This window comes from Oncorhynchus nerka, linkage group LG24 (genome assembly GCF_034236695.1).
Source record: "Oncorhynchus nerka isolate Pitt River linkage group LG24, Oner_Uvic_2.0, whole genome shotgun sequence".
NCBI lineage: Eukaryota > Metazoa > Chordata > Actinopteri > Salmoniformes > Salmonidae > Oncorhynchus > Oncorhynchus nerka.
In genome coordinates, this window is record NC_088419.1 from 91192898 (window position 1) to 91220326 (window position 27429).

General features: G+C 42.0%; 3 protein-coding genes across 12 annotated transcripts; all 3 read right to left on the reverse strand.

Annotated features, from left to right (window-relative positions):
- Window positions 1-2322: 2322 nt before the first annotated feature.
- On the reverse strand, window positions 2323-10714 carry use1 (unconventional SNARE in the ER 1 homolog (S. cerevisiae)). Of its 2 annotated transcripts, none has more exons than XM_029650136.2 (8): window positions 10420-10702; window positions 9565-9614; window positions 5902-5980; window positions 5573-5722; window positions 5415-5430; window positions 5294-5324; window positions 4988-5150; window positions 2323-3363 (listed from the first exon to the last, which is right to left on the reverse strand). In XM_029650136.2, exons 1-8 carry the CDS (start codon window positions 10519-10521, stop codon window positions 3181-3183), a joined length of 774 nt encoding a protein of 257 aa, XP_029505996.1. In that variant the 5' UTR covers window positions 10522-10702; the 3' UTR covers window positions 2323-3180. The 2 variants fall into 2 exon arrangements, with proteins under 2 accessions (XP_029505996.1, XP_064865371.1); XM_065009299.1 differs by lacking the exon at window positions 2323-3363 and adding an exon at window positions 3393-4003 and having other exon boundaries at window positions 10420-10714.
- Window positions 10715-11015: 301 nt separating this feature from the next.
- LOC115121111 (uncharacterized) lies at window positions 11016-19242 on the reverse strand. 7 transcript variants are annotated; one of them, XM_065009304.1, is made up of 12 exons: window positions 19015-19242; window positions 18545-18817; window positions 18121-18182; window positions 16633-16680; window positions 16443-16499; window positions 15019-15066; window positions 14829-14885; window positions 13403-13450; window positions 13213-13269; window positions 11957-12008; window positions 11771-11827; window positions 11016-11501 (listed from the first exon to the last, which is right to left on the reverse strand). In XM_065009304.1, exons 1-12 carry the CDS (start codon window positions 19070-19072, stop codon window positions 11350-11352), a joined length of 969 nt encoding a protein of 322 aa, XP_064865376.1. In that variant the 5' UTR covers window positions 19073-19242; the 3' UTR covers window positions 11016-11349. The 7 variants fall into 7 exon arrangements, with proteins under 7 accessions (XP_064865376.1, XP_064865375.1, XP_064865378.1 ...); XM_065009303.1 differs by having other exon boundaries at window positions 11016-11504; window positions 19015-19241; XM_065009306.1 differs by having other exon boundaries at window positions 11961-12008; window positions 19015-19230.
- Window positions 19243-22506: 3264 nt separating this feature from the next.
- On the reverse strand, window positions 22507-26714 carry LOC115121106 (torsin-1A-interacting protein 2-like). Of its 3 annotated transcripts, none has more exons than XM_029650134.2 (8): window positions 26531-26714; window positions 25988-26083; window positions 25707-25886; window positions 25074-25235; window positions 24828-24971; window positions 24630-24752; window positions 24491-24541; window positions 22507-24361 (listed from the first exon to the last, which is right to left on the reverse strand). In XM_029650134.2, exons 1-8 carry the CDS (start codon window positions 26598-26600, stop codon window positions 23562-23564), a joined length of 1626 nt encoding a protein of 541 aa, XP_029505994.2. In that variant the 5' UTR covers window positions 26601-26714; the 3' UTR covers window positions 22507-23561. The 3 variants fall into 3 exon arrangements, with proteins under 3 accessions (XP_029505994.2, XP_029505993.2, XP_029505995.2); XM_029650133.2 differs by having other exon boundaries at window positions 25988-26086; XM_029650135.2 differs by lacking the exon at window positions 25074-25235 and having other exon boundaries at window positions 25988-26086.
- Window positions 26715-27429: the final 715 nt, after the last annotated feature.

The following is a 27429-nucleotide window of genomic DNA, read 5'->3' on the forward strand; positions in this document are numbered from 1 at the left end:
GGACCTAGTGGGGTAGGTAGGAAGGGACATAGTGGGGTAGGTAGGAAGGGACATAGTGGGGGAGGGAGGGACCTAGTGGGGTAGGTAGGAAGGGACCTAGTGGGGTAGGTAGGAAGGGACCTAGTGGTAGAGGGAGGGACCTAGTGGGGTAGGTAGGAAGGGACCTAGCGGGGTAGGTAGGAAGGGACATAGTGGGGGAGGGACGGACCTAGTAGGGGATGGAGGGACCTAGTGGTGGAGGGAGGGACCTAGTGGTGGAAGGAGGGACCTAGTGGTGGAGGGAGGGACCTAGTAGGGGAGGGAGGGAGGGACCTAGTGGTGGAGGGAGGGAGGGACCTAGTGGTGGAGGGAGGGAGGGACCTAGTGGTGGAGGGAGGGACCTAGTAGGGGAGGGAGGGAGGGACCTAGTGGTGGAGGGAGGGACCTAGTGGTGGAGGGAGGGAGGGACCTAGTGGTGGAGGGAGGGAGGGACCTAGTGGTGGAAGGAGGGAGGGACCTAGTAGGGGAGGGAGGGACCTAGTGGTGGAGGGGGAGGGACCTAGTGGTGGAGGGAGGGACCTAGTGGTGGAGGGAGGGAGGGACCTAGTGGTGGAGGGAGGGAGGGACCTAGTAGGGGAGGGAGGGACCTAGTAGGGGAGGGAGGGAGGGACCTAGTGGTGGAGGGAGGGACCTAGTGGTGGAGGGAGGGAGGGACCTAGTGGTGGAGGGAGGGAGGGACCTAGTGGTGGAAGGAGGGAGGGACCTAGTAGGGGAGGGAGGGACCTAGTGGTGGAGGGGGGAGGGACCTAGTGGTGGAGGGAGGGACCTAGTGGTGGAGGGAGGGAGGGACCTAGTGGTGGAGGGAGGGAGGGACCTAGTAGGGGAGGGAGGGACCTAGTAGGGGAGGGAGGGAGGGACCTAGTGGTGGAGGGAGGGAGGGACCTAGTGGTGGAGGGAGGGAGGGACCTAGTGGTGGAGGGAGGGACCTAGTAGGGGAGGGAGGGAGGGACCTAGTGGTGGAGGGAGGGAGGGACCTAGTGGTGGAGGGAGGGAGGGACCTAGTGGTGGAGGGAGGGAGGGACCTAGTGGTGGAGGGAGGGAGGGACCTAGTGGTGGAGGGAGGGACCTAGTGGTGGAGGGAGGGAGGGACCTAGTGGTGGAGGGAGGGACCTAGTAGGGGAGGGAGGGAGGGACCTAGTGGTGGAGGGAGGGAGGGACCTAGTGGTGGAGGGAGGGAGGGGCCTAGTGGTGGAGGGAGGGACCTAGTGGTGGAGGGAGGGAGGGACCTAGTATTATTGCACTATAAATAAAAAGGGACTAGGACACTTTACGCAATAAAACATCTGAACTTTTAAGGACTAGTGTCATAACAAGATCTCAGTTGGATGCCACCGTGATGACGTCAAGTGCCTTCATTTTGAAAATACCTCTTTTGGTCTCATGGTAGCATTACATTCCTACTCTTCTGAGAATTAAAAATAACCACCAGGAGATCCCAGAATACTACAGCCCCACAGCCATCTGCTGCAGCGAGGGCAGGGTAGGGCAGCAAGCCTGGACAAGTCAGCCAGCCCCCAGAATAGTTTCCTGTCCCAGTGACAACACCGGAGCATTAAACACAGACACCGTGTCAGAGCCTGTGAATGACCTAATCAGTGTTTTCCCTACTACAGCTTTATTTGGGCAGCAGCCCAACCAGGCAAGGTCATCTCTCCCCCACTTTAAAATATTTGAATATGATTGGTTTCAATTGGATATGTGGGTGTAGCTTCTTTGTGATCAGTCTACTGTATATAAAACCAAGGGGAAAACACTGCCCACAAAACATCAGTGTTTCTTTTGTGATTAACCATTGAGATTCAAGGAGGCCTGTGTTCCTAACAGTCCATTCTTCTATCTGGAATTGAGCGCGATCTGAATCCTCTACCTTGTTCTCTGAAGAGGGCACTTGGTCACCACCACCTTACGTAAGGATTCAAAAGCATGGGATTGGTGTAGGCATGGGCTAAAAATGGTTCCCAGTTCCCACCATATTTCCTTTCTCTCACCCCTTATCTTTTAATCCAGAGAGCAGACTGAAGAGTACACGCCGTCTTCAAAGAGAAGGGTAATGAATTGGAATAGCAGCCCTACTCTCTCTTCCCAGGTCAAAGAGGTTGTTAGTAGCTGCTATGCAGAGATAGAGCCTGCCACCTACTGGACTGTTCACAGCTGTAATTTCCCTTTGCTAGCATTACAGGGCACTTGTCAAACTACTGAACATACAGCTACTTACAATGAGGCAAAGTGATCAGACTTCCTGAACAGATTTTTTTTTATACATAACATAAAATCTCAAATCTCTCCAGTTAAAAACATTTAATCACACAGTTCAACACAGACCACAGCGATAAAGGAGGAAGAAATGGGTTGGGAAGTAAACACGCCTCCTTCCTAAGGGCCAATCATATTCTCAATCAGGTCACCATAATGAATCAATCACTGTCACCTATTCATGCACATCAACAATGGCCAGATTCACACTTAATAGATAGAAAATTAACAACGAAAAAAAAAGCATTGATGCAAGGGATTTTTTTTTTAGGACCAAAGACCTTTGTTAAGTGGTTAATTAATCAAATCAGACAAAATTAGAACATCTTACTTCCTTATATAGGACAGAATGCCTTAAATCTCCACTTGTTACAAACATACAGATGACCAATGAGATTACTGATATTGTTTGCTGTCAACCAATGGTAACTTAATCTACGCGGTACAGACTGGGCCATGCTACTGTGTACTGCTGCCATACAGACCTCCCTGGATTGAGATGAAGGCTCTTAGTCACATCCAATCTCCATCTGATAAGACTAGGCCCATCTCACTGTCCCTCACTCTAAATAAATATCTCTCTATATATATATATATATATATCTATCGCTAGCTATATTTGTGTGCATATTGGTTACCCATAAAGGAGCAGGAGGAAGTTACCCCCTAGACAGTGATCTAAGGTCAATTGTACATTTCATTCCATCAAATAGGATTGGAGAAGCTGGTTGAAGGATGAGGTGATGGAAGATCTGTGCTTACTGGGCAACTTCTAACCCGGTTGGAGGTACGCATACACCTAGGCCTACATGTGAATATGTACAAGCAGCGCAGCAGTTATTCTTCTATGCTCTAGGTATGTCCAGTAGGTGTGCATCATCATCATCATCATCTGAGCTTGGGGAAGATCCTGATGAAGAGGATCATACTGATGAAAGTGAAGGAGACCAGGATGAGCATCAGCCACAGGGTCCAGTTGACCGACTTCTTGGTGTGCTGTTCCAAACGCTCCGACTCAACCTTCAGTTTCTCGAAGTTGGTGTCTGCCTGACGCATAGACTGGGTCAGGGTCTGAGTGAGAGAGGAGAGAAGCAGATAACTATTAGATCAGAGCCTCCTCTGTGGCTGAAGGATAGACTGGGTCAGGGTCAGAGAGAGAGAGGAGAGAAGCAGATAACTATTAGATCAGAGCCTCCTCTGTGGCTGAAGGATAGACTGGGTCAGGGTCTGAGAGAGAGAGAGAGGAGAGACGCAGATAACTATTAGATCAGAGCCTCCTCTGTGGCTGAAGGATAGACTGGGTCAGGGTCTGAGAGAGAGAGAGGAGAGAAGCAGATAACTATTAGATCAGAGCCTCCTCTGTGGCTGAAGGATAGACTGGGTCAGGGTCTGAGAGAGAGAGAGGAGAGAAGCAGATAACTATTAGATCAGAGCCTCCTCTGTGGCTGAAGGATAGACTGGGTCAGGGTCTGAGTGAGAGAGAGGAGAGAAGCAGATAACTATTAGATCAGAGCCTCCTCTGTGGCTGAAGGATAGACTGGGTCAGGGTCTGAGAGAGAGAGAGGAGAGAAGCAGATAACTATTAGATCAGAGCCTCCTCTGTGGCTGAAGGATAGACTGGGTCAGGGTCTGAGAGAGAGAGAGAGGAGAGACGCAGATAACTATTAGATCAGAGCCTCCTCTGTGGCTGAAGGATAGACTGGGTCAGGGTCTGAGAGAGAGAGGAGAGACGCAGATAACTATTAGATCAGAGCCTCCTCTGTGGCTGAAGGATTGACTGGGTCAGGGTCAGAGAGACAGGATCCTATGAATATTTCTGCTGTGGCTGAAGGATTGACTGGGTCAGGGTCAGAGAGACAGGATCCTATAGACAACATTTCTTCTGTTAAACATTTAAGGGGCTGTCGTCAAACAGCACTTTTCATAAGAGACTTCATTGGCCTTTGAAATGCATAGTGATGCATATTTTTTTATCCAAGAATGGATTGACCCTGGAAATAATCCATCCTTCCATTTAGACTAGTGGAATTCCAGGCCTCATAGCAGCAGCTGTTAAATCATATATCCCATAAACTGTTCAAACGCTTTAGTTCTGGAATGTTTCTTATGTACGTTTCTTATGTAATACCGCCCCCTTCTGGACGGACACTAAAACACTTTTCTGTCAACCAGAATAGAAGCTCTTGCTGAATTCCAAGGCTCATATAAATTATTAAGTAAGTCATATGGAAATAGCGTCAACTTGTTTTTCCTGATAAGTGTGGTGAAATTCGCACCATATTGGATACACCTGTCCAATCCTTTGAGATCTACAGGAGTGTTAGGCGGCAGCGTAGCCTAGTGGTTAGCCTAGTTACCAAAAGGTAGCCTAGTTACCGAAAGGTTGCAAGATCGAATCCCTCGAGCTGACAAGTTAAAAATCTGTTGTTCTACCCCTGAACAAGGCATTTAACCCCACTGTTCCTCGGAAGGCCGTCATTGAAAATAAGAATTTGTTCTTGACTTGCCTAGTTAAAAGTTTTAAAAAAAAATCAATTACCAAGTGTTAGGTGCTAAAACCCCAGGGGGATTATCCTAATTTTTCTTAACTCTACAAGGGCAGAGAGAGTCTTCCTGTTGTCTGACCTCAGAATGAGGCTAAAAGGTGGAATTGTAATTCAGCATAGAAACTGTTGAGCAGAGTCTTCTTCCACACCTGGTTGTCCTGTTTGATAATGTTCTGGGCCACCAGCGTGTTGTTCTTCAGGTTGCGCGCCAGGTTCAGCATGTCTTCAGCCAACTTTTCCTGTAGGTTGTGATGGTGCTGCAACACTGCATCCAGCTCGGCTGCTGACTGCCGTTCATCCAGAACCAAACCCCTTTCGAAACGGAGGGAGGGATTGGTTTTATTGATCGATTTGATTGCGGGTATAAAAAGAAACAGACAAATGTGAAATCGTACATTTGATAAGTCCGGTTTCACATTTTAGAGCAGAGTGAGAGGAAATTAGGTTGATGTTACCTTCTGTTTCTCAAGTCTGTTTCCAAGTTTCCTGTTTAATTACAGAGAAAAGAATTACACTTTAAAATGACGCTATTGTACATTTGAATATATTAAAATAAATTAAAAAACGAGTGTTTACCTTTGTTCGACAGACCCTATAAAGAAATGCAATAAAACAGTTAGCAGAAATAGCCCTTTATAAAGAAGACAGATCATGTCCATTAAAACAAACAATAACATTTTCAAAGTAAAACACAGACTATTGAGATCCATCCAGCAGTATGAGGTTTATCTTACAGTGCCTAACAGCTCGTTCCTCATCTCCCCTGTGCACCGGGCTTTGGTCTGCATGTGAACTGTCTTACTGGCCGGCATCCTCTCATTGGCTATGGTGGGGGTGCGTCCAGGAGCTAGGAACTGATTGGCCAGGGCTTTCTCTGTCCCCGACTATAAAAGAAGAACATAGGACAGGCAGCGTATCATTGGCTCAAGTGAAGAAAACATTAAAAAAGGAACTGGTGAGAAGAAAACATTTCTAGAATGTAATGCTAATGGCTTCAAACTGAATTTAAATCAGTTGTTTTAGCTACGTATCAGAATTAAATCCTTGAGGGTATTATACTAACCAGTTTCTCTGCTTCTAGAAGTCCTTTCAAGAAGTCCACCTTCCGTGTGTAGTCTGTCATCACCTCTACTGTAGGTTTGCTGAAGGGAGAGATGGAAAAGAATGAATGAATATTTAAAAACAACGATTGCCTCAGGAGGACATGAATTAGGCTAATACAGACCATTCGGAAAGTATTGAGTCCCTGATTCTTTCCACATTTTGTTACTTAACAGCCTTATTCTAAAATGGATTAAATAATCCACCCAATCGACACACAATACCCCATAATGACAAAAGTGAAAACAGGTTGACAAACGTATTAAAAATAAACAGAATTACCTTATTTACATAAGTATTCAGACCCTTTGCTATGAGACTTGAAATTGATCTCAGGTGCATCCTGTTTCCATTGATCATCCTTGAGATGTTTCTACAAGTTGATTGGAGTCAACCTGTGGTAAATTCAATTGATTGGACATGATTTGGAAAGGCAAACACCCGTCTATATAAGGTCCCACAGTTGACAGTGCATGTCTTGGTTTTTGCTCTGTTGAAGGAATTGTCCGTAGAGCTCTGAGACAGTATAGTGTTGAGGCACAGATATGGGGAAGGGTCCCAAAAAAAATGTCTGCAGCATTGAAGGTCCCCAAGAACACAGTGGCCTCCATCATTCTTAAATGGAAGAAGTTAGGAACCACCAAGACTCTTCCTAGAGCTGGCTACCCGGCCAAACTGAGCAATCGGGGGAGAAGAGCCTTGGTCAGGGAGGTGACGAAGAACCCAACAGTCACTCTGACAGAGCTCCAGAGTTCTTCTGTGGAGATGGGAGAATCTTCCAGAAGGACAACCATCTCTGCAGCACTCCACCCATCAGGCCTTTATGGTAGCGTGACCAGACAGATGCCACTCCTCAGTAAAAAGGCACCTAAAGCAGGGGTTCTTAAACTTTTTCAGCCTGGGACCCAAATTAAAAATGCTGTGTTTAGGAACATATGCAACTATACGTAAATATTGGTACATATCATTGCCCTTATGCCTAAAACAAATGCAATATAGACAAAAACAAATAACAAAATTAGAATGGTCATATAAATAGCTATTCATGTTTATTTTCCCACATTAAAAACTCTGACATATCTGTCTAGGTTGGAACTGTCGCTGTTAAAATACAATAAACCATTTTCATTCTGAACTGGAACAAACTGATTGATCACATCACACAGATGCAGGCTCTTTGATGAAACACTTTTCCACGGTTGAAGCACTGTTTCCTGTTGCACTCTGCCCTGTTCTGAAATAATTCCCTGGGTTTACCATCATGCTGTGGATGTTTGGTCAGGATGTGTCGTTATATGAATTTGTTCGTTTTGATTAACTCATTACTAAGCACTTCCCCGCAACAACAACAAAAACACATTGAGGGAGCTCCTCGTTATTTCTCAAAGTTTGTATGAAAGAGAGAAACTCGTCGATGTATTGGTTTTTCATGACGATTGAGCTCAGTCAGAACTTGTTGCTAGCATGAGTCTATTTGGCGACGTCGGTGAGTGGGAATGACAAGTCCGTGGCTGACAGCGCATCATCTGCTGCTGAACCACAGCGCTGCAGCGCGTGTCACCGAGGGATCTTAAAAAAATAAAACTCCTGAAAAAAGATCCGGTAAACCGCGAAGCACACGGGCATCTCCTTCTCCCACTCGCGCAGAGCACGCAGTGAACAGAGACCTCTGCAAAAGCAGAGCGCGCAGTGAACAGAGACCTCTGCAAAAGCAGAGCGCGCAGTGAACAGAGACCTCTGCAAAAGCAGAGCGCGGAGTGAACAGAGACCTCTGCAAAAGCAGAGCGCGCAGTGAACAGAGACCTCTGCAAAAGCAGAGCGCGCAGTGAACAGAGACCTCTGCAAAAGCAGAGCGCGCAGTGAACAGAGACCTCTGCAAAAGCAGAGCGCGCAGTGAACAGAGACCTCTGCAAAAGCAGAGCGCGCAGTGAACAGAGACCTCTGCAAAAGCAGAGCGCGCAGTGAACAGAGACCTCTGCAAAAGCAGAGCGCGCAGTGAACAGAGACCTCTGCAAAAGCAGAGCGCGCAGTGAACAGAGACCTCTGCAAAAGCAGAGCGCGCAGTGAACAGAGACCTCTGCAAAAGCAGAGCGCGCAGTGAACAGAGACCTCTGCAAAAGCAGAGCGCGCAGTGAACAGAGACCTCTGCTAAGCAGAGCGCGCAGTGAACAGAGACCTCTGCTAAGCAGAGCGCGCAGTGAACAGAGACCTCTGCTAAGCAGAGCGCGCAGTGAACAGAGACCTCTGCTAAGCAGAGCGCGCAGTGAACAGAGACCTCTGCTAAGCAGAGCGCGCAGTGAACAGAGACCTCTGCTAAGCAGAGCGCGCAGTGAACAGAGACCTCTGCTAAGCAGAGCGCGCAGTGAACAGAGACCTCTGCTAAGCAGAGCGTGCAGTGAACAGAGACCTCTGCTAAGCAGAGCGCGCACTGAACAGAGACCGCTGCTAAGCAGAGAGCGCACTTAACAGAGACCACAGTTGCACTTGGCCAAATCAATTCCAGTAATTAATGAAATAATTATACATTTACTCTGACACTTTGCGACCCATACTTTAAGAAATGCTGGCCTAAAGGACTCTTAGACAATGAGAAACAAGATTCTATTCTCTGGTCTGATGAAAGCAAGAGGGAACTCTTTGGCATGAATGCCAAGTGTCACATCAGGAGGGAACATGGCATCATCCCTACGGTGAAGCATGGTGCTGGCGGAGTCATGCTGTGGGAATGTTTTCAGCCCCAGACAAGTCAGGGTCGACGGAAAGATGAATGGAGAAAAGTACAGAGAGATCCTTTATGAAAACCTGCTTCAGAGGGCTCAGGACCTGAGACTGGGGTGAAGTTTCATCTTCCAACAGGACAACGACCCTAAGCATACAGTCAAGACAGAGAGACCCTTTATGAAAACCTGCTTCAGAGGGCTCAGGACCTGAGACTGGGGTGAAGTTTCATCTTCCAACAGGACAACGACCCTAAGCATACAGTCAAGACAGAGAGACCCTTTATGAAAACCTTTGGGACAAGTCTCTGAATGTCCTTGAGTTGCCCAGCCAGAGCACAGACTTGAACCCAATCGAACATATCTGGTAAAGACCTGAAAATAGCTGTGCAGCGAAGCTCCCCTGACAGAGCTTGAGAGGATCTGCAGAGAAAAATTGGAGAAACTCCCCTAATTCTGGTGTCCCATTTTTATTTGTGTAAATTAGCAGAAAATTCTTAACCTGTTTTTGCTTTGTCATTATTTGAATACTGTGTGTAGATTGAGTGTGAAAAAACCCCCAATTTAATCCATTTTAGAATAAGGCAGTAACGTAACAAAATGTGAAAAGGGTCAAGGGGCCTGAATACTTTCAGAATGCACTAAGTTAAATGCAGCTCCCTTCAAGTACAAGCGTATCAATAATATATTTTAAAAAATCATAAATCTGCATTATCATTATAGCAGTTTATCTGACCGCTTGATTGAGGTGAAAGTATCACCTTTATATAAAATCTGAAACAATAAATCCATGTAAGATTTAGTTGAGAAAGGAGGTTTGTTAGGTAAGTATTTAGTAAGTGCAAAGTCTGGCATTGCCCTGTTTTAAGAATGTTACTCATAGGTAAAAGGCCTCAGCTTAGATATACCTTGGACTTTTCTTCAAAGCCACCAACATCTCTTCAAGAGCACCAACATACTAGAAGAGAAAGAGCAAAAGTCAAGACCTACAGTTTGGTAGAGTCATAATAGGGATGGCATTTAGAGAGACGACAATTTCCAAGCTTCTTAAAAGCATGGGAACACAGTTTGAGCAGCTATGCAGAAAACAACTAGTTGGCAAACGAAAAAAAAATATATATATATTTTGCAAACCATGACAAAGGCAGACTATTGGGGAGGGGGGGGATGTATCTGTTAGCGGTAACGTTAACTAGTTAGGCTTTTCTGAGGGGGGGGGGTCAGCTGTAACGTTAGCTAGTTGCCATCAAAACATGACTGATTGGAAAGGCCTGAATGTAATCTTCTAGCGAACACAAACAGATACAATTTAACCTGGGAAAATAAATGTAGCTTATAACTACTGTAGTTAGTTACACAACCTTGTCAAATGATCTAACGTTAGCTTGCCAACTAAACCTAGGTGTGAGATGATGATCATGGCTAGCTACATACACCTTTCGCAAGATTCATTGACCTGTCGTATTTAGATTATAGCTCATTTTATAATATAAAATGGTGTAAATAAGTAATGTGCGCTTGCATTAGCTAATACTGTTAACTACTACGACGAGCTACTGATTTGCTAGAAAATACAGTCAGTTGTAGTATAGTTAACCAACTTGCTCGTTCCAAGCTGCTGGCGACGTGGCTATCTAGCATGCTAACCCACTGACAAGCTAACGCAACGTTAGCAGACACTGTCAACATCATTTGACAGGACATTCGTTTCTCATCGACTGCGTTTGATGAAGGTTGCATTGGTCAACGTCTAAATGTCTTACCTTTTCCAACCTCCATTCCGTTTCCACTCGCTTCTCTGAAGCTATAGATTCGCAGCGGGACAATAATCGGATAAAATTGATTTCTAATCTAGACGAAGCCATGTTTGAATATGACAAGGTGTCGCAAAGATTTTCCGGAAGTAGTACCGTTTCCACTAGTTACCACATCTATATCGGAAACATTAATTAAAGTAAAAAATAAATTAAAAATGTAAGTTTACGGTTAGACATAAGGTTAACAGAGGGGTTTGGGTTTAACATATTTTAATCATTGAAATTATTGCTCTTCTGTCGATTTTTTTTAATGGCGATTTACGAGGATAAATTGTAGACAAAGGCGGGGTTTATGAGTTTGTGTCTGTGGTAACTAGTGACGACCATTACAAAACCCCAGAAAAAAAAGTTCCACATTTACCACGTTATGTCTTTAAAATAAAATCTAGAATATTTTGAGAAAAATTCTATCAAATATATTTACAATTACAATTTATAAATCAGAATGTATTGACAACATTGTAATATATAACACATTGGTCTGTTTTACAAGAGAAACACAGTATACAGGCTGGCCTAAATAAACAGAAAAATCACAAAAATCCTGTTTCTCAAGAGGTTTATTATGAACATATGATATTAATCAAACAGTATGCTTTATGTTAGTTACAATGTTTCTGTTTGACTGTTCTTCTTTGGCATTTTCCCAGTACATTATTATTTGTAGGATATATGTTTGCTTTAATTTGAATAGCTAGCTAAAAAAAAAAGAGATTTATACAGCAGGCATTACATGGGGAGATCAGATTCAGTATACATTACTTTTGAGTTGTTATAGGAGGTTGCATGTAGGCAGGCTAGAGTCCTACATTGGCGTTTAACACATAGGACAAAACAAAAACTTGAGAACATAAAATGAAGCTGATGTCATGGTGGTCAGCATCCATCAGGATGGTTCTCGGGACCACTGGAGGGTGACTTGCGTTTACAACGTTTGATCAGGCGAACCAGGAAGCAGAGAATGGATAGGAATCCCACTGTGGAGCCCAGTGCAACCATGGCCGTGGTGGTGGAGCTGGAGGCCTCCACTGCTGGAGAACACAGTCAAACCATCATCACACTGATGAAGAGGTGGAAACTCAACCAACCCTTTGTCAAATTGGCTTTACTCAAAACCATGTAGATCACTGGTCTTTCATTGAGTTTGAAAAGTCATGCATGCTACATGAATAAGTAGCCTAATATTTACTTTAGTGATAAGTAGAATGTCTTACTATATATTTTTTATGGCATTCAGACCTCAATCTCATCCATGAAATATACTGTAGAACTGCCTGCTCAGATTGATCTATCTCACCTTGACCTTTGCCTTCTGTACTGACAGGTTCTGACGTTTGTGTTTCCATCTGTTCAGCTGACAAAGGAATAACAGTTCAGTAAAAAAAGAAGTAGGACAAAATATTCTATTAGTTTTATCTTCAGTCTGAAATGTGGAGACGCCCAAAAGATGACGTTCAATTCCATTACATTTTATATAACATACTCACGAGACACGGCAGTGCTTCTGGGATCATTATAGTCATCACCAGCATCACCTGATAACAACAAATCAACACAGTCAAACCATCATCACACTGATGAAGAGGTGGAAACTCAACCAACCCTTTGTCAAATTGTCTTTACTCAAAACCATGTAGATCACTGGTCTTTCATTGAGTTTGAAAAGTCATGCATGATATATGATTAAGTAGCCTAATATTTACTTTAGTGATAAGTAGAATGTATTACTATCATTTTTAATGGCATTCAGACCTCAATCTCATCCATTAAATATAAAACTTCGTGCTCAGATTGATCTTCGTATTTCACATTGACCTCCGCCAACATTATTTAACATTTCTGCATTTACATTTTAGTAATTTAGCAGAAGCTCTTATCCAGAACGACTTACAGTAGTTAGGAAATACATTTTCTTACTTTTTTATACTGAGCAGGCAGTATTTAACGGATGAGATTGAGGTCTGAATGCCATTTAAAATTATAGTAATACATTCTACTTATCACTAAAATAAATATTAGGCTACTTATTAATATACCATGCATAACTTTGAAAAGTAAATTAAAAACCAGTGATCTACATGGTGTAGACTAGTGCCAATTTGACAAGGGGTTGGTTGATTTTCCATGTCTAAATCAGTAGATGCTTTCAAGACAACTGGGAAATCAACAAAAAAACAATGTTAAATCATGACGTCAGTGATCTTCAGGTCGCAACGTTGGAACTCCAGAAAGATGGCAGAGTTTCCGACTCGGAATTTCGAGCTCATATTTTTCAGAGTTACCAGTTGTCTTGAACCCACTGAAGTCAGAAGTTGGAGATATCTGTGTTCCCAGTTCCCAGTTGCTTTGAATGCAGCAACAATCGAACCATCATCAAAGTTGCCACATTCAAAACAACTGGGAACTCGGAACTCTCTGACTTTAGTGCCTTCAAAACAACTGGGAACTCTGGAAAAAAAATGAGCTCCGACTGGGAAAAATCATTTTGAACGGTCATCCAACTCAGAAACTCAGGTATCTTTCTAGAGCTCCCCTTGTCAAATTGGCTTTACTCAACACCATGTAGATCACTGGTCTTCCAATGAGTTTGAAAAGTCATGCATGCTACATGAATAAGTAGCCTAATATTTACTTGAGTGATAAGTAGAATGTATTACTATCATTTTAAATGGCATTCAGACCTCAATCTCATCCATGAAATATACTGTAGAACTGCCTGCTCAGATTGATCTATCTCACCTTGACCTTTGCCTTCCGTACTGACAGGTTCTGACGTTTGTGTTTCCATCTGTTCAGCTGACAAAGGAATAACAGTTCAGTAAAAAAAGAAGTAGGACAAAATATTCTATTAGTTTTATCTTCAGTCTGAAATGTGGAGACGCCCAAAAGATGACGTTCAATTCCATTACATTTTATATAACATACTCACGAGACACGGCAGTGCTTCTGGGATCATTATAGTCATCACCAGCATCACCTGATAACAACAAATCAACACAGTCAAACCATCATCACACTGATGAAGAGGTGGAAACTCAACCAACCCTTTGTCAAATTGTCTTTACTCAAAACCATGTAGATCACTGGTCTTTCATTGAGTTTGAAAAGTCAATGAATAAGTAGCCTAATATTTACTTTAGTGATGAGTAGAATGTATTACTATCATTTTTAATGGCATTCAAACCTCAATCTCATCCATTAAATATAGAACTTCGTGCTCAGATTGATCTTCGTATTTCACATTGACCTCCGCCAACATATTATTTTACATTTCTGCATTTACATTTTAGTAATTTAGCAGAAGCTCTTATCCAGAGCGACTTACAGTAGTTAGGAAATACATTTTCTTACTTTTCTATACTGAGCAGGCAGTATTTAACGGATGAGATTGAGGTCTGAATTCCATTTAAAATTATAGTAATTTTTTATTTTACCAGGCAAGTCAGTTAAGAACAAATTCTTATTTTCAATGACGGCCTAGGAACAGTGGGTTAAATGCCTGTTCAGGGGCAGAACAACAGATTTGTACCTTGTCACCTGCAACCTTCCGGTTACTAGTCCAACGCTCTAACCACTAGGCTACCCTGCCGCCCCTAATACATTCTGCTTATCACTAAAATAAATATTAGGCTACTTATTAATATACCATGCATAACTTTGAAAAGTAAATTAAAAGCCAGTGATCTACATGGTGTAGACTAGTGCCAATTTGACAAGGGGTTGGTTGATTTTCCATGTCTAAATCAGTAGATGCTTTCAAGACAACTGGGAAATCAACAAAAAAACAATGTTAAATCATGACGTCAGTGATCTTCAGGTCGCAACGTTGGAACTCCAGAAAGATGGCAGAGTTTCCGACTCGGAATTTCGAGCTCGTATTTTTCAGAGTTACCAGTTGTCTTGAACCCACTGAAGTCAGAAGTTGGAGATATCTGTGTTCCCAGTTCCCAGTTGCTTTGAATGCAGCAACAGTCGAACCATCATCAAAGTTGCCACATTCAAAACAACTGGGAACTCGGAACTCAGAACTCTCTGACTTTAGTGCCTTCAAAACAACTGGGAACTCTGGAAAAAAAATGAGCTCTGACTGGGAAAAATCATTTTGAACGGTCATCCAACTCAGAAACTCAGGCATGTTTCTAGAGCTCCCCTTGTCAATTGGCTTTACTCAACACCATGTAGATCACTGGTCTTCCAATGAGTTTGAAAAGTCATGCATGATATATGAATAAGTAGCCTAATATTTACTTGAGTGATAAGTAGAATGTATTACTATCATTTTAAATGGCATTCAGACCTCAATCTCATCCATGAAATGTACTGTAGAACTGCCTGCTCAGATTTATCTATCTCACCTTGACCTTTGCCTTCTGTACTGACAGGTTCTGACGTTTGTGTTTCCATCTGTTCAGCTGACAAAGGAATAACAGTTCAGTAAAAAAAGAAGTAGAAAAAAATATTATATTAGTTTTATCTTCAGTTTGAAATGTGGAGACGCCCAAAAGATGACGTTCAATTCGATTACATTTTATATAACATACTCACGAGACACGGCAGTGCTTCTGGGATCATTATAGTCATCACCAGCATCACCTGATAACAACAAATCAACACAGTCAAACCATCATCACACTGATGAAGAGGTGGAAACTCAACCAACCCTTTGTCAAATTGTCTTTACTCAAAACCATGTAGATCACTGGTCTTTCATTGAGTTTGAAAAGTCAATGAATAAGTAGCCTAATATTTACTTTAGTGATGAGTAGAATGTATTACTATCATTTTTAATGGCATTCAAACCTCAATCTCATCCATTAAATATAGAACTTCGTGCTCAGATTGATCTTCGTATTTCACATTGACCTCCGCCAACATTATTTTACATTTCTGCATTTACATTTTAGTAATTTAGCAGAAGCTCTTATCCAGAGCGACTTACAGTAGTTAGGAAATACATTTTCTTACTTTTCTATACTGAGCAGGCAGTATTTAACGGATGAGATTGAGGTCTGAATTCCATTTAAAATTATAGTAATTTTTTATTTTACCAGGCAAGTCAGTTAAGAACAAATTCTTATTTTCAATGACGGCCTAGGAACAGTGGGTTAAATGCCTGTTCAGGGGCAGAACGACAGATTTGTACCTTGTCACCTGCAACCTTCCGGTTACTAGTCCAACGCTCTAACCACTAGGCTACCCTGCCGCCCCTAATACATTCTGCTTATCACTAAAATAAATATTAGGCTACTTATTAATATACCATGCATAACTTTGAAAAGTAAATTAAAAGCCAGTGATCTACATGGTGTAGACTAGTGCCAATTTGACAAGGGGTTGGTTGATTTTCCATGTCTAAATCAGTAGATGCTTTCAAGACAACTGGGAAATCAACAAAAAAACAATGTTAAATCATGACGTCAGTGATCTTCAGGTCGCAACGTTGGAACTCCAGAAAGATGGCAGAGTTTCCGACTCGGAATTTCGAGCTCGTATTTTTCAGAGTTACCAGTTGTCTTGAACCCACTGAAGTCAGAAGTTGGAGATATCTGTGTTCCCAGTTCCCAGTTGCTTTGAATGCAGCAACAGTCGAACCATCATCAAAGTTGCCACATTCAAAACAACTGGGAACTCGGAACTCAGAACTCTCTGACTTTAGTGCCTTCAAAACAACTGGGAACTCTGGAAAAAAAATGAGCTCCGACTGGGAAAAATCATTTTGAACGGTCATCCAACTCAGAAACTCAGGCATGTTTCTAGAGCTCCCCTTGTCAATTGGCTTTACTCAACACCATGTAGATCACTGGTCTTCCAATGAGTTTGAAAAGTCATGCATGATATATGAATAAGTAGCCTAATATTTACTTGAGTGATAAGTAGAATGTATTACTATCATTTTAAATGGCATGCAGACCTCAATCTCATCCATGAAATGTACTGTAGAACTGCCTGCTCAGATTGATCTATCTCACCTTGACCTTTGCCTTCCGTACTGACAGGTTCTGACGTTTGTGTTTCCATCTGTTCAGCTGACAAAGGAATATCAGTTCAGTAAAAAAAGAAGTAGGACAAAATATTCTATTAGTTTTATCTTCAGTCTGAAATGTGGAGACGCCCAAAAGATGACGTTCAATTCCATTACATTTTATATAACATACTCACGAGACACGGCAGTGCTTCTGGGATCATTATAGTCATCACCAGCATCACCTGATAACAACAAATCAACACAGTCAAACCATCATCACACTGATGAAGAGGTGGAAACTCATTTTGAATGGCATTCAGACCTCAATCTCATTCATTAAATATAGAACTGCCTGCTCAGATTGATCTGCGTATCTCACATTGATTTTCACCTTCCTTATTTTAAATATCTGCATTTACATTTTAGTCATTTAGCAGAAGCTCTTATCCAGAGCGACTTACAGTAGTTAGGAAATACATTTTCTTACTTTTTATACTGAGCAGGCAGTATTTAATGGATGAGATTGAGGTCTGAATGCCATTTAAAATTATAGTAATACATTCTACTTATCACTAAAGTAAATATTAGGCTACTTATTCATATAGCATGCATGACTTTTCAAACTCAAACTCTACTAACATAGAGCCTACTAACATAGAGCCTACTAACATAGAACCTACAAACAAAGAACATACTAACATTCAGCCTACTAACATAGAGTCTACTAACAGAGTCTACTAACATAGAGTCAACTAACATAGAACCTACTAACATAGAACATACTAACATTCAGCCTACTAACATAGAGTCTACTAACATAAAACCTACTAACATAGAGTCTACTAACATAGAGCCTACTAACATAGAAACTACTAACATAAAACCTACTAACAAAGAACATACTAACATTCAGCCTACTAACATAGAGTCTACTAACATAGAACCTACTAACATAGAGTCTACTAACATAGAGTCTACTAACATAGAAACTACTAACATAAAACCTATTAACAAAGAACATACTAACATTCAGCCTACTAACATAGAGTCAACTAACATAGAACCTACTAACATAGTCTACTAACATAGAGCCTACTAACATAGAGTCTACTAACATAGAGCTTACTAACATTCAGCCTAATAACAAAGTCAACTAACATAGAGACTACTAACATAGAGTCAACTCACATAGAACTTGCTAACATAGAGTCTACTAACATAGAGTCTACTAACATAGTCTACTAACATAGAGTCTACTAACATAGAGCCTACTAACATAGAGCTTACTAACATTCAGCCTACTAACATAGAGCAAACAAACATAGAGTTAACTAACATAGAGTCTACTAACATAGAGCTGACTAACACAGAACCGACTAACATAGAGTCTACTGTATTAAATATACTGTATGAAATACCTCAAATTGAAACAACTTACCCTGGAAATGTATGGCAAGACGAGCCTTTTCAGTAAAGCTGTTAGGGCCAATAGTAAGATTGGTTTCACACTGATAATCTGTTTTGCTAGTGCCCATCTGATTCTTAGAAGACCACGTATGATCACAAAATCTGTCATCATTACAGTTTTTGGAGTGTTCTGTTTCAAGCATCTCAAGGTGCAAGAGAAGCATCTCAACGGTGTCATAATCTCCGTGGTAAACGTTTGTCAGTGTGCATTTCACCTTAAAAGGTTGACCAGAGACAGGGTTCTCTGGCACTGTGGACAGGACAGGCACCGGGAAAGCTAGAGGAGTAGAGACCATGATAGATATCAGTTAAGGAGCATAGAGAATAGAGTATTTTAGCAGGTAGAGAAGAGAGTATCTGAGCCGATATGTTTCTTACATTTTTAAATTTCACCTTTATTTAATGTATGTATTTTATTTAATGTACCTTTATTTTATGTAATCATTAAGGGGTAGAGAAGAGAGTATCTGAGCCGATATGTAATCATTAAGGGGTAGAGAAGAGAGTATCTGAGCCGATATGTAATCATTAAGGGGTAGAGAAGAGAGTATCTGAGCCGATATGTAATCATTAAGGGGTAGAGAAGCTGACTTTGAAACCCATTGACCTACATAAATGATCCCAGGTCAGTAAACTTACAGTAAACTCTGAGCTGGATTGTTTCCTTCTTCTGTTTCCTACATTTTTCTGCTGTGCAGGTATACTTTCCCTCGTGATTCGGGTGTACAGCTGCAATATGGAGATAACTTCTGTTTTTTGTGGTATTCTGAGTGACATCGCTCTCGTCTAGTTTCATCCAGTGTGGTTTGCCTTGGGAGCAGGTTGTCTCACAGATCAAGGTCACAGCATCTCCCACCTTGACAAGGGGTTTGGCTGGGCTAACAGTGATCTCTTTAGCACAGAGTGCAGGATCTAAATAAAAGTTATAACCGGCAACAGTAAATGACATGGTGTATTGAATATGGATTTTTTTTTTACAGTCTTATAGATATCTTTGTTTTACAAAAATCTTAAATTAGTCACTTCAAACTTTTTTCAACTGTCAACAATAAATATTACATTATTGTTAATACATGTATTTAAGAAAAAGTAGAATGGAGGATGGGTACCTCTAAGAGCCAGCAGAAGGTAGCAGAGTAAACAGTGATAGGATTGCAGGTACTCCATTGTCCTCTTCAGTAGTCTCCTGTGACTGTAGTCTGCAAGAGCTCCAGTGGAACTGACGACTGAGATGAGGGGGAATTCACGTCAGTTCATACACTCTACAGCAGGCCAGGCAGTTCTTGGCCCCACTGCAGGGCACACTATTCAGCAGACTCCTTCCTGTCTTCCCAGGCCTGCCAACATCCTCACACGCAAACACAGGAACATTGACATTGGGACATGTTTTAATCTGTAGACACACACAAACATACACACACTGATATAACATACAGAATAACAATGGCTGTGTTTTTGTTCAAATGTTTTGCAATTTTGTAAAAAAAAATAAAGTTAAATTAAAGCTCTTATCTAGAAATTATAATCTTTCAGATGGCACAGATGAGCATATTTCATGATCTAAGTATAAAAATATTGAAATAATATTTAGAATTTGTCTGGCCTAATTTTAATTAACAGGAAAAGGAGTAACGCAAATTATCTGTTTGGCTTGTTTCATGTTCAGACAAAACAACTAAAACACTCTTTTGAGATCTGAGGTAAATGAGTAGATTTAATATATGAGTCTATCATGACATTACAACCTAATCAACAGGGAAACAGCCTCACTGAGAAGGAAAGTGATGGGCAGGTTAAAACAAGAGGCTGGAGATCCCCTCTATCAAACCGGATGATTAAAAAAAACAGGTTTATTTAACCTTTATTTAACTAGGGAAGTCAGTTGGGGCGGCAGGGTAGCCTAGTGGTTAGATTGTTGGACTAGTAACCGGAAGGTTGCAAGTTCAAATCCCCGAGCTGACAAGGTACAAATCTGTCATTCTGAAATTTGTTCTTAACTGACTTGTCTAGTTAAATAAATTAAGAACAAACTGTTATTTACAATGACAGCCTACCCAGGCCAAACCTAGACACCGCTGGGCCAATTGTGCTCCGCCCTATGGGATACAGCTTGGATTCAAACCAGGGACTGTAGTAATGCAGTGCCTTAGACTGATGATGTACATCCAGCAAGGAAGAGATGTGGTGGGGAGAGTGTGACTATTCCATAAAAAGAGTCTCCTGGGTAGGTAATAATCACTCTATACCAAGGTCGGGAGGAAGTGTTTAACAAAGGTAGGCTTGTGATAGGCTTGTTAAATCAATTAAGGTGTTACCTAATTTTACAGCCCCGCCCCGTTTCATAAACAGTCAATGGTGCGGAAACTCGAACATAACCTCTGACCCCTTCTCTCAGTGAAGGACAGATATTTTTGTTTTGTAATAAATATTTAAACCAGTGGAGCAGAAATATAATGACCAGAGAATCGTTTTATACAAAGTGGAGAAGTCTTGTTTCATTAAAATGTCCTTCCTCCTTCAACATCAGCATGTTTCTGTTTGCTTTATCAACAGGAAACAGGAAACAGCTATTGTTTCTACTTTCTACTCAACACCAAGGTCAGTTTTTTTTTCACTGCTTTTTGTGATATTGTCTCATTGCGGCAACTCTTCAATGGGCTCGGGAGAAGGGAGCGTCAAGTCATGCATCCTCCGAAACATGACCCGCCAAGCCATGCTTCTTAACACCCGCTCGCTTGACTCGGATGCCAGCCGCACCAATGTGTCGGAGGAAACACCGTTCTACTGACAACTGAAGTCAGCCTGCAGGAGCCCGGCCCGCCACAAGGAGTCGCTAGAGCGCGTTGAACCAAGGGAAAACTGTCCCTTCACCTGGACGACGCAGGGCCAATTGTGCATCACCCTATGGGACTCCCGGTTCTGACAAAGCCTGGGATCAAACCCCAGGCTGTAGTGAGGACACAACACTGCGATGCAGTGCCTTAGACCGCTGCGCCACTCGGAAGGCCCCACCAAGTTTAGTTTTAACCTCTTATCATTGAAAGCCTCCTGTTCCCAAAGATTGGTTCTGGAGGTAGGGCTGCCATAACCCTACCCACAGGATAACAGCTAGAGAAAGAGTCAACTGGTGGATGAGAATAGGGCTGCCATAACCCTACCCACAGGATAACTGCTAGAGAAAGAGTCAACTGGTAGATGAGAATAGGGCTGCCATAACCCTACCCACAGGATAACTGCTAGAGAAAGAGTCAACTGGTAGATGATAATAGGGCTGCCATAACCCTACCCACAGGATAACTGCTAGAGAAAGAGTCAACTGGTAGATGAGAATAGGGCTGCCATAACCCTACCCACAGGATAACTGCTAGAGAAAGAGGCAACTGGTAGATGAGAATAGGGCTGCCATAACCCTACCCACAGGATAACTGCTAGAGAAAGAGTCAACTGGTAGATGAGAATAGGGCTGTCACGGTGCGTGATATCACGACATGTACAAGAGTCACAAAGCTAAATGAGGTTACGATAACGTCGCCATAGGATGTCAGTTGAGAAAAAAATCCCTTTCGGTAATTGCCTTGGAAGATGGTCTGTTGTTCTGTTATTCCACAAGATACAGTAGGTTTTATTCAGGGAAAGACAGTTTATTTCCTAGCGATGTCACTGTTCAAGTGTTCACATATTTGACATTCAGCTCTTCCTTTTGACACTCGACCCTCAATGAGCGTTTCTAACAATAAGCCATCATTACCAGCCCATTAGTGAGGGGAACTGGCCACAGATAATATCAAATCAAGAGACTTCCTGCAAAAAGACCATTAGTAACGCTCTTGGAAGTGCTTCCCTGTGGATAACATGTGAATAATCGTATCATGACACTATAACTTTATTCCTCAAGCTAAGAAAAACATATCCCCTCAGATTAATAAAGTCAATAAGCAACTATTAAAAAATATTTTATTATTATAGGAAAACCAAAACAAATCAAAGAGAACATACTTATTCAGGTGAAAGCAATAGAAAATATCTTAGTTACAACAACAGAGCATGAACTAGAAAATATTTCTCAGTGGAAAGAAAATAGTTGATTCTGGGACAGGTTGTTCAATTACTTGGTTCAAATATTCATCTTCACCACCGAGTAATTTGGTACAACGTATCAAATATAATCTAAATCTCACCAATTAAAATATTCTATAAAGGCACAATGTCGGACTGGCAATACCAGTTATGTAATATACATTTTTGGATTGACTGTTTCAATCAATTCAGATTATACTGCTAAATTATGCCAACACTTATTCTGGAATAATCTAGAATTGTTTACTTCATTAAGACACACAAGCATTTTGAAAAAAAAAAAAAAAGCATCATAACAGTAAGAATCTGATAAATTACAGCGATCCCTCTCCTCACAGAATTATTGGAATTTCCGTGTGAAAAACATCATATTCAACATCTCTTCTCTGTAACCCCCCCCCCCCCCTGTCCAACTTGTCCTATAAAAATAGAACTACCACTTAACAATTATTTCAAAATATTTCCAATATAGTCATCTAATAATATTATTCATTAAGCAAATACTACACTATAACACACACACACACAACGAGAGAGATAGAGAGAGACAAACCTAACGCAGCATCCCAAATTACGATTATTTCCATCTTCATGTCTGCCATTCCTCGAGGTGAGCTGGTTGAAAATGTAAAACCAGAGAATTAGTGCAAGACATTTCAGCCAAATATGCAGGGAATGGAGGTATTGAAATAATATTTTTTAAATATGTATACATGAGCGTTGAACAGCAGAAAAGGAACTCAGTTTGTCATTTTACCAATGCATGGATCAGTGGTGAAATCCTGGAATTTAGACTCAGATTCAATTTCATGCAGCAACAAACACTTTAAATTGAATAGCAAAAGGAATTTCTTTTTTTCAAGGTAACGATTTCATTTCATTTTCAAAAAAGAAAAGACAAAACAAGAAAAACGTGAAATAGACATCACATTATAAAATCAATGCTGTACATCTTCCTTATAAAGCAAACTTTGGGTCTGAAATAAAAACCACCCAAAACAAACTGTTGTCCTCAACCCAGACTGTCACTCTGTAATTACTTCCTGATTCCTCAACCCAGACCGTCACTCTGTAATTACTTCCTGATTCCTCAACTCAGACAGTCACTCTGTAATTACTTCCTGATTCCTCAACCCAGACCGTCACTCTGTAATTACTTCCTGTTGTCCTCAACCCAGACTGTCACTCTGTAATTACTTCCTGATTCCTCAACCTAGACCGTCACTCTAATTACAGCAGCTGGCAGTTGTGAAATGATCAGAAATGTGACAGAGGACCAGAAAGAGAGGACATCTCAGTTAAAACTAAACAGTGCAGTTGGGCTGAATATTAAATGTTGGTTTGGATCTGTCAGCATAGAAATCTCTATTAAGAGCATATGACCTCTGGAAGATATCACCTCTAGGTCCTAGAGTTCACCTGTGAAGTCTAAAAACCCCACAGAGCACCTGGATGTGTCTTCATACCATCACCCCTCAACTTCAGAGCCACAGCTTCTCCAGAGCTCCATAAAGACGGAGAGGAGCCCAGCCCAGCGAGCCTGCTCCTACCTAGCCAGACGTCTCCTGTAGCTGCCAGTTCAGTCCATGCATCCTCCCTGCTCTATGCTCTCCTCTACTGCCACAGGCAGGACCAGGTGGGAGATACGGCTCCATAGTCCACTCAGCTTGTCCAGGTCCATCCGATTATAGGAACCAGGCTTGTCTGAGCTGTTACTTTCCACAAAGGTGTCCGTAATATAATCCTGGACCCTCTCCTCCACCTCATTCAGACTGAGCTCCTCCCCTAACTCCTCCTCAGGCAGCAGCACAGTGAAGAGCAGGAACACCTCTTTGTAGGCTGCATTCTCGTGGTCACAGTAGCGGTAGAATATGATCGTGGAACCCGGGGGCAGCTCCTCAAAGCGATGGATGACGGCTACGGGCTGGTCCCCCTCGAAGGCTTCCCCCAGCTGGGTGTCGATGTCCAGCTTGACCTGGTCGCTGTCCTGGCCAGCCTTGCTGGCCCCGTCGATGTGGATAGAGGAGGCGTTGAGGGCAGAGGAGAAGGCGGAGGCCAGATGCAGGGCAAGGCAGTGCAGCGTCTTCTCCCCCCTGCGTCCTGCTGTCAGCATCAGGCTGACTGGCTCCGTGGGCCGGGCCGTCTGGAGGTGCCTCTCCAGGTGGATCCTGCTCCTCCTCCACAGCTCAGAGCGCTGCCCAGGGAACAGGGCCTCCAGAGCAGATAACTGAGAAACAAACTTCCCCTCTCTCACAGGCCAGGCTGGATGATCTCCACCCCCTGAAGGCCTGAAGGGCAATGAGAAGTGCTGATAGGCCAGGAGACCCAGAACACCAGAGACAAGCAGCACCAGAGCCTGACACAGTTTCCACATGTACCCTGCAGGGATGAGAAGATGACCATGTTTAATTCCAGAAACAAATGCAAATATAAATAATGTTAAAATGCCTCCTAATTTAGGACAATTCAAGGAGAGATTTTTAACAATATAAAAAAAAATTAACTTACCCCCAAAAGCTTTCCCAGGACTTGCCTTGATAACAGCTGATTTCTTAATATCTTAAAATAGAAAAATATTCATATTGAAATAATAGTGAAATAATCTCAAACTTCCTCAATACAACTGCACCAGTATACATAACGGTACCTTGTTTTCTGAGTTTGGTAGTTTGTTTTCGAGTAGGAATATTGTTCACCCGACAGCTCGATGTGTAGGACTCTTCAGAGGTGGGGTAACCTCTCATGCTATAATGGTTAGCGCTGGGCAATCCTACACAGAGGACAATGTTAAAATACATAACACTTTAGATTGACTAGGAAAACTACATTAGCTCTGTCATCTTACCAGTTTTTTTGTCTTTCCTCTCCATATTCTCCTTGTACTCTGCCATGCTGCTAGTCTTGTAAATCAAAACCTCTGGTCGGTTTTCCAGGGGTCTGAGTTGGGTTGCAGGCTTGGTACCAGACGCAGCTCTTCTTGACATTTCCACTGAAAACAAAACACATGAAAAGCCCTTTAGAGAAAAATCTCAGTTTGATATTCTCAGATCTTTAGAGATCGTTAAGATTACAGGTTAAAATTAGGTCCTACTTCTCTTGGTTTTAAACAGATCTGTTTTCAGCTCCTCGGTTGTATGAATGGAACTGCGACTCAGTAGGTACAACCTGGGATCTACAATCTCTTGGGAGCCAACACCGACCGTCTTCGGTACGTTCACATTCATGTGCCCCATCAAAGTTGTATCAAAGGGACCTGTTACAGGATGGGTAAGCCACAGGACAACCATCAAGCCTAGAATGCACCATTAAAGCTGCAATATGTCACCTTTTGGGCATACCAACCAAAATCACATAGAAATGTGAGTTATAGATCTGTCTTCCCAATGAAAGCATTTCTATGCTTCCCGTTATTAAGTTTTTGTGTCTTTTACTTTGGGGTTTGTACACCAGCTTCAAACAGCTGAATATACAATATGTGTGGTTATTGAAATTATATTTCATAGCAGTTTAGATGATACAATGATTCTCTACACTATAACTGCTTTTTTTTGTCACAAACTGAAATTAGGCAAACTAGTTTTTTCAACCAGGAAATGGAGGAGTGATTTTTGCATACTGCACCTTAAGTGGGCTAAGGAAAAATAGCATCAAGAATCAGTTATGTTTCCTATTTGTGAATTTGGTCGGGTTGGGGTGAACGGTAATGTGGTCCTCCTAAACTCACGTTTATGCTGTGTGACATTGTGATGGGAGGAGTCTTCCTCGGCACTCATCTCCTGTTCCTCGTTCTGCTCCGAGTCCAGATCTTCATCCCCAGTGGTCTCCTGGACATCCATCTCATCCTCATCACAACTGCCATCCCCTGCCACTCCAATCTCTGACTTATTCTTCTTGCCAGGGGACTCTGAGTTGGGAAAGGAAAGCAGTAGATAAAGAAGTACTACAATCTAAATCATCTGTTAAACCTCCGCAAGCCTTTACGACTAGTAGCCTATTGACTTTTACCATCGTCCTCCATGGAGCCATTGACAGGTGTGGATGGGTGCTTGATCTCTTCCCTCTTCCTCTTCAGCGGACCTCTGGGTGCCAACTCTAAAGTAACTGCTGGCAAGGGCGAGAAAAGGAGTTTAGTGAGTGACAATAACGTCAGCTAAAAGTTGCATCCAAGCTGGATATATCGGACTGCTGACTTCCAAATGATTGACTGGTTAACCATTAACTTAGCCTTCCCAATTTAATTAGTTATGAGTTAACTAGCTAAGTTTGTAATGAATGAGTAACGTTAGCTCCGGTTAGGCTATTTAATGAGGACCATGTTCATTATTTTAATGACTACTAATAAAGCGATAGCTAAGTTAACTAGCTAACTAACATGTCAAAACATCGTGTTAACTAGCAAATGTTCGTTTTCATGCATTTTTACGATATAGCCAATTTTTACTTTGTGGGTGTGTTATCTAGTTTGCGGAAACAGCTAGAGGAAACGGAAGACTGGCTAGCTAGCTCGGTTATGTAGATTGGATTAGGGTAGCAGCCTGGCTGACAAACCTTTCATCGATTGCCTTGTCGACCTCCTCGCTGGTTGAGCTAAGTTGTTTCGTAAAATCTCAGGATCCATGGTTCCACTCTAAATTATACCTTATAGCGCAAATTAAACATTCACCCTATAGCGCAACTTCTCAAACGCATTTCCTAGGATGGGTCGTTTTTTTTTTTTTTTTTTTTACAAAACAGGAAATAAGTTGTACGTTCAACAGATTTCGTTGGAAACACATAGCTGGCGAATCTATGTTCCGGATATAAGCGGTCATTCTGCCACTCCACATCTGTCACATTTCTTATTGCTCCTCTGCAACAAGGGGCAAATTCAAAGCTGGTATTTATCTGAGGAATACGATACAGTGGGTATGTTCATAACACTATAGAAATGCAAATAATGCTGGTAAATTACCACTACAGGGTTTATATGAATAACGTTAGGGGATCCCCTTGCCGACTCCACAGTTTGGGAGCCACGGTACTATGTAAACCGGTGTTACATATATTTTCAATAAGCCAAAAATTGTATCTACAGTTGTTTGAAGCTGTGTACAAAACCGAAATTGTATGGGCTACTTTGGGATTTTGGCATTTAAGTCCTTTATCGACTTCTCAAGAGTCAGATGAACTCATGGATACCATTTTTATGTCTCTGCATCCAGTATGAAGGAAACTAGTCAGCAATTGTGCTAACGCTAGTTAGCAATCTCCTTCAAACTCCAAGAAAAATAAATTAAAATGGAATCCACGGGTTCAGTTGACTCTGGGGGAAGTCGATAAAGGGCTTCATTGACAAAATCCTGGAAGTATCCCTTTAAGAACAGGAAGCATAGCAATAGCTCACATTGAGTGGCTCAGCAGTCTAAGGCACTGCATCTCAGTGCTAGAGGCGTCACTACAGACCCTGG

Coding starts and splice junctions, on each gene's coding strand:
- LOC115121106 (XM_029650133.2), bottom strand. CDS start 26,600: ATGGATCCTGAGATTTTACGAAACAACTTAGCTCAACCAGCGAGGAGG. Junction 24,972..25,073: donor TCTGTTTAAAACCAAGAGAA/GTAGGACCTAAT, acceptor TTTTGTTTTCAG/TGGAAATGTCAAGAAGAGCT. Junction 24,362..24,490: donor TCCTGGGAAAGCTTTTGGGG/GTAAGTTAATTT, acceptor TCATCCCTGCAG/GGTACATGTGGAAACTGTGT.
- LOC115121111 (XM_065009300.1), bottom strand. CDS start 19,072: ATGGAGTACCTGCAATCCTATCACTGTTTACTCTGCTACCTTCTGCTG. Junction 18,183..18,544: donor AATCCAGCTCAGAGTTTACT/GTAAGTTTACTG, acceptor CTACTCCTCTAG/CTTTCCCGGTGCCTGTCCTG. Junction 12,009..13,212: donor TACGGAAGGCAAAGGTCAAG/GTGAGATAGATC, acceptor TGTTGTTATCAG/GTGATGCTGGTGATGACTAT.
- use1 (XM_029650136.2), bottom strand. CDS start 10,521: ATGGCTTCGTCTAGATTAGAAATCAATTTTATCCGATTATTGTCCCGC. Junction 9,615..10,419: donor CGGAATGGAGGTTGGAAAAG/GTAAGACATTTA, acceptor TTTCTCTTCTAG/TATGTTGGTGCTCTTGAAGA. Junction 5,723..5,901: donor TTCTAGAAGCAGAGAAACTG/GTTAGTATAATA, acceptor CTTCTTTTATAG/TCGGGGACAGAGAAAGCCCT.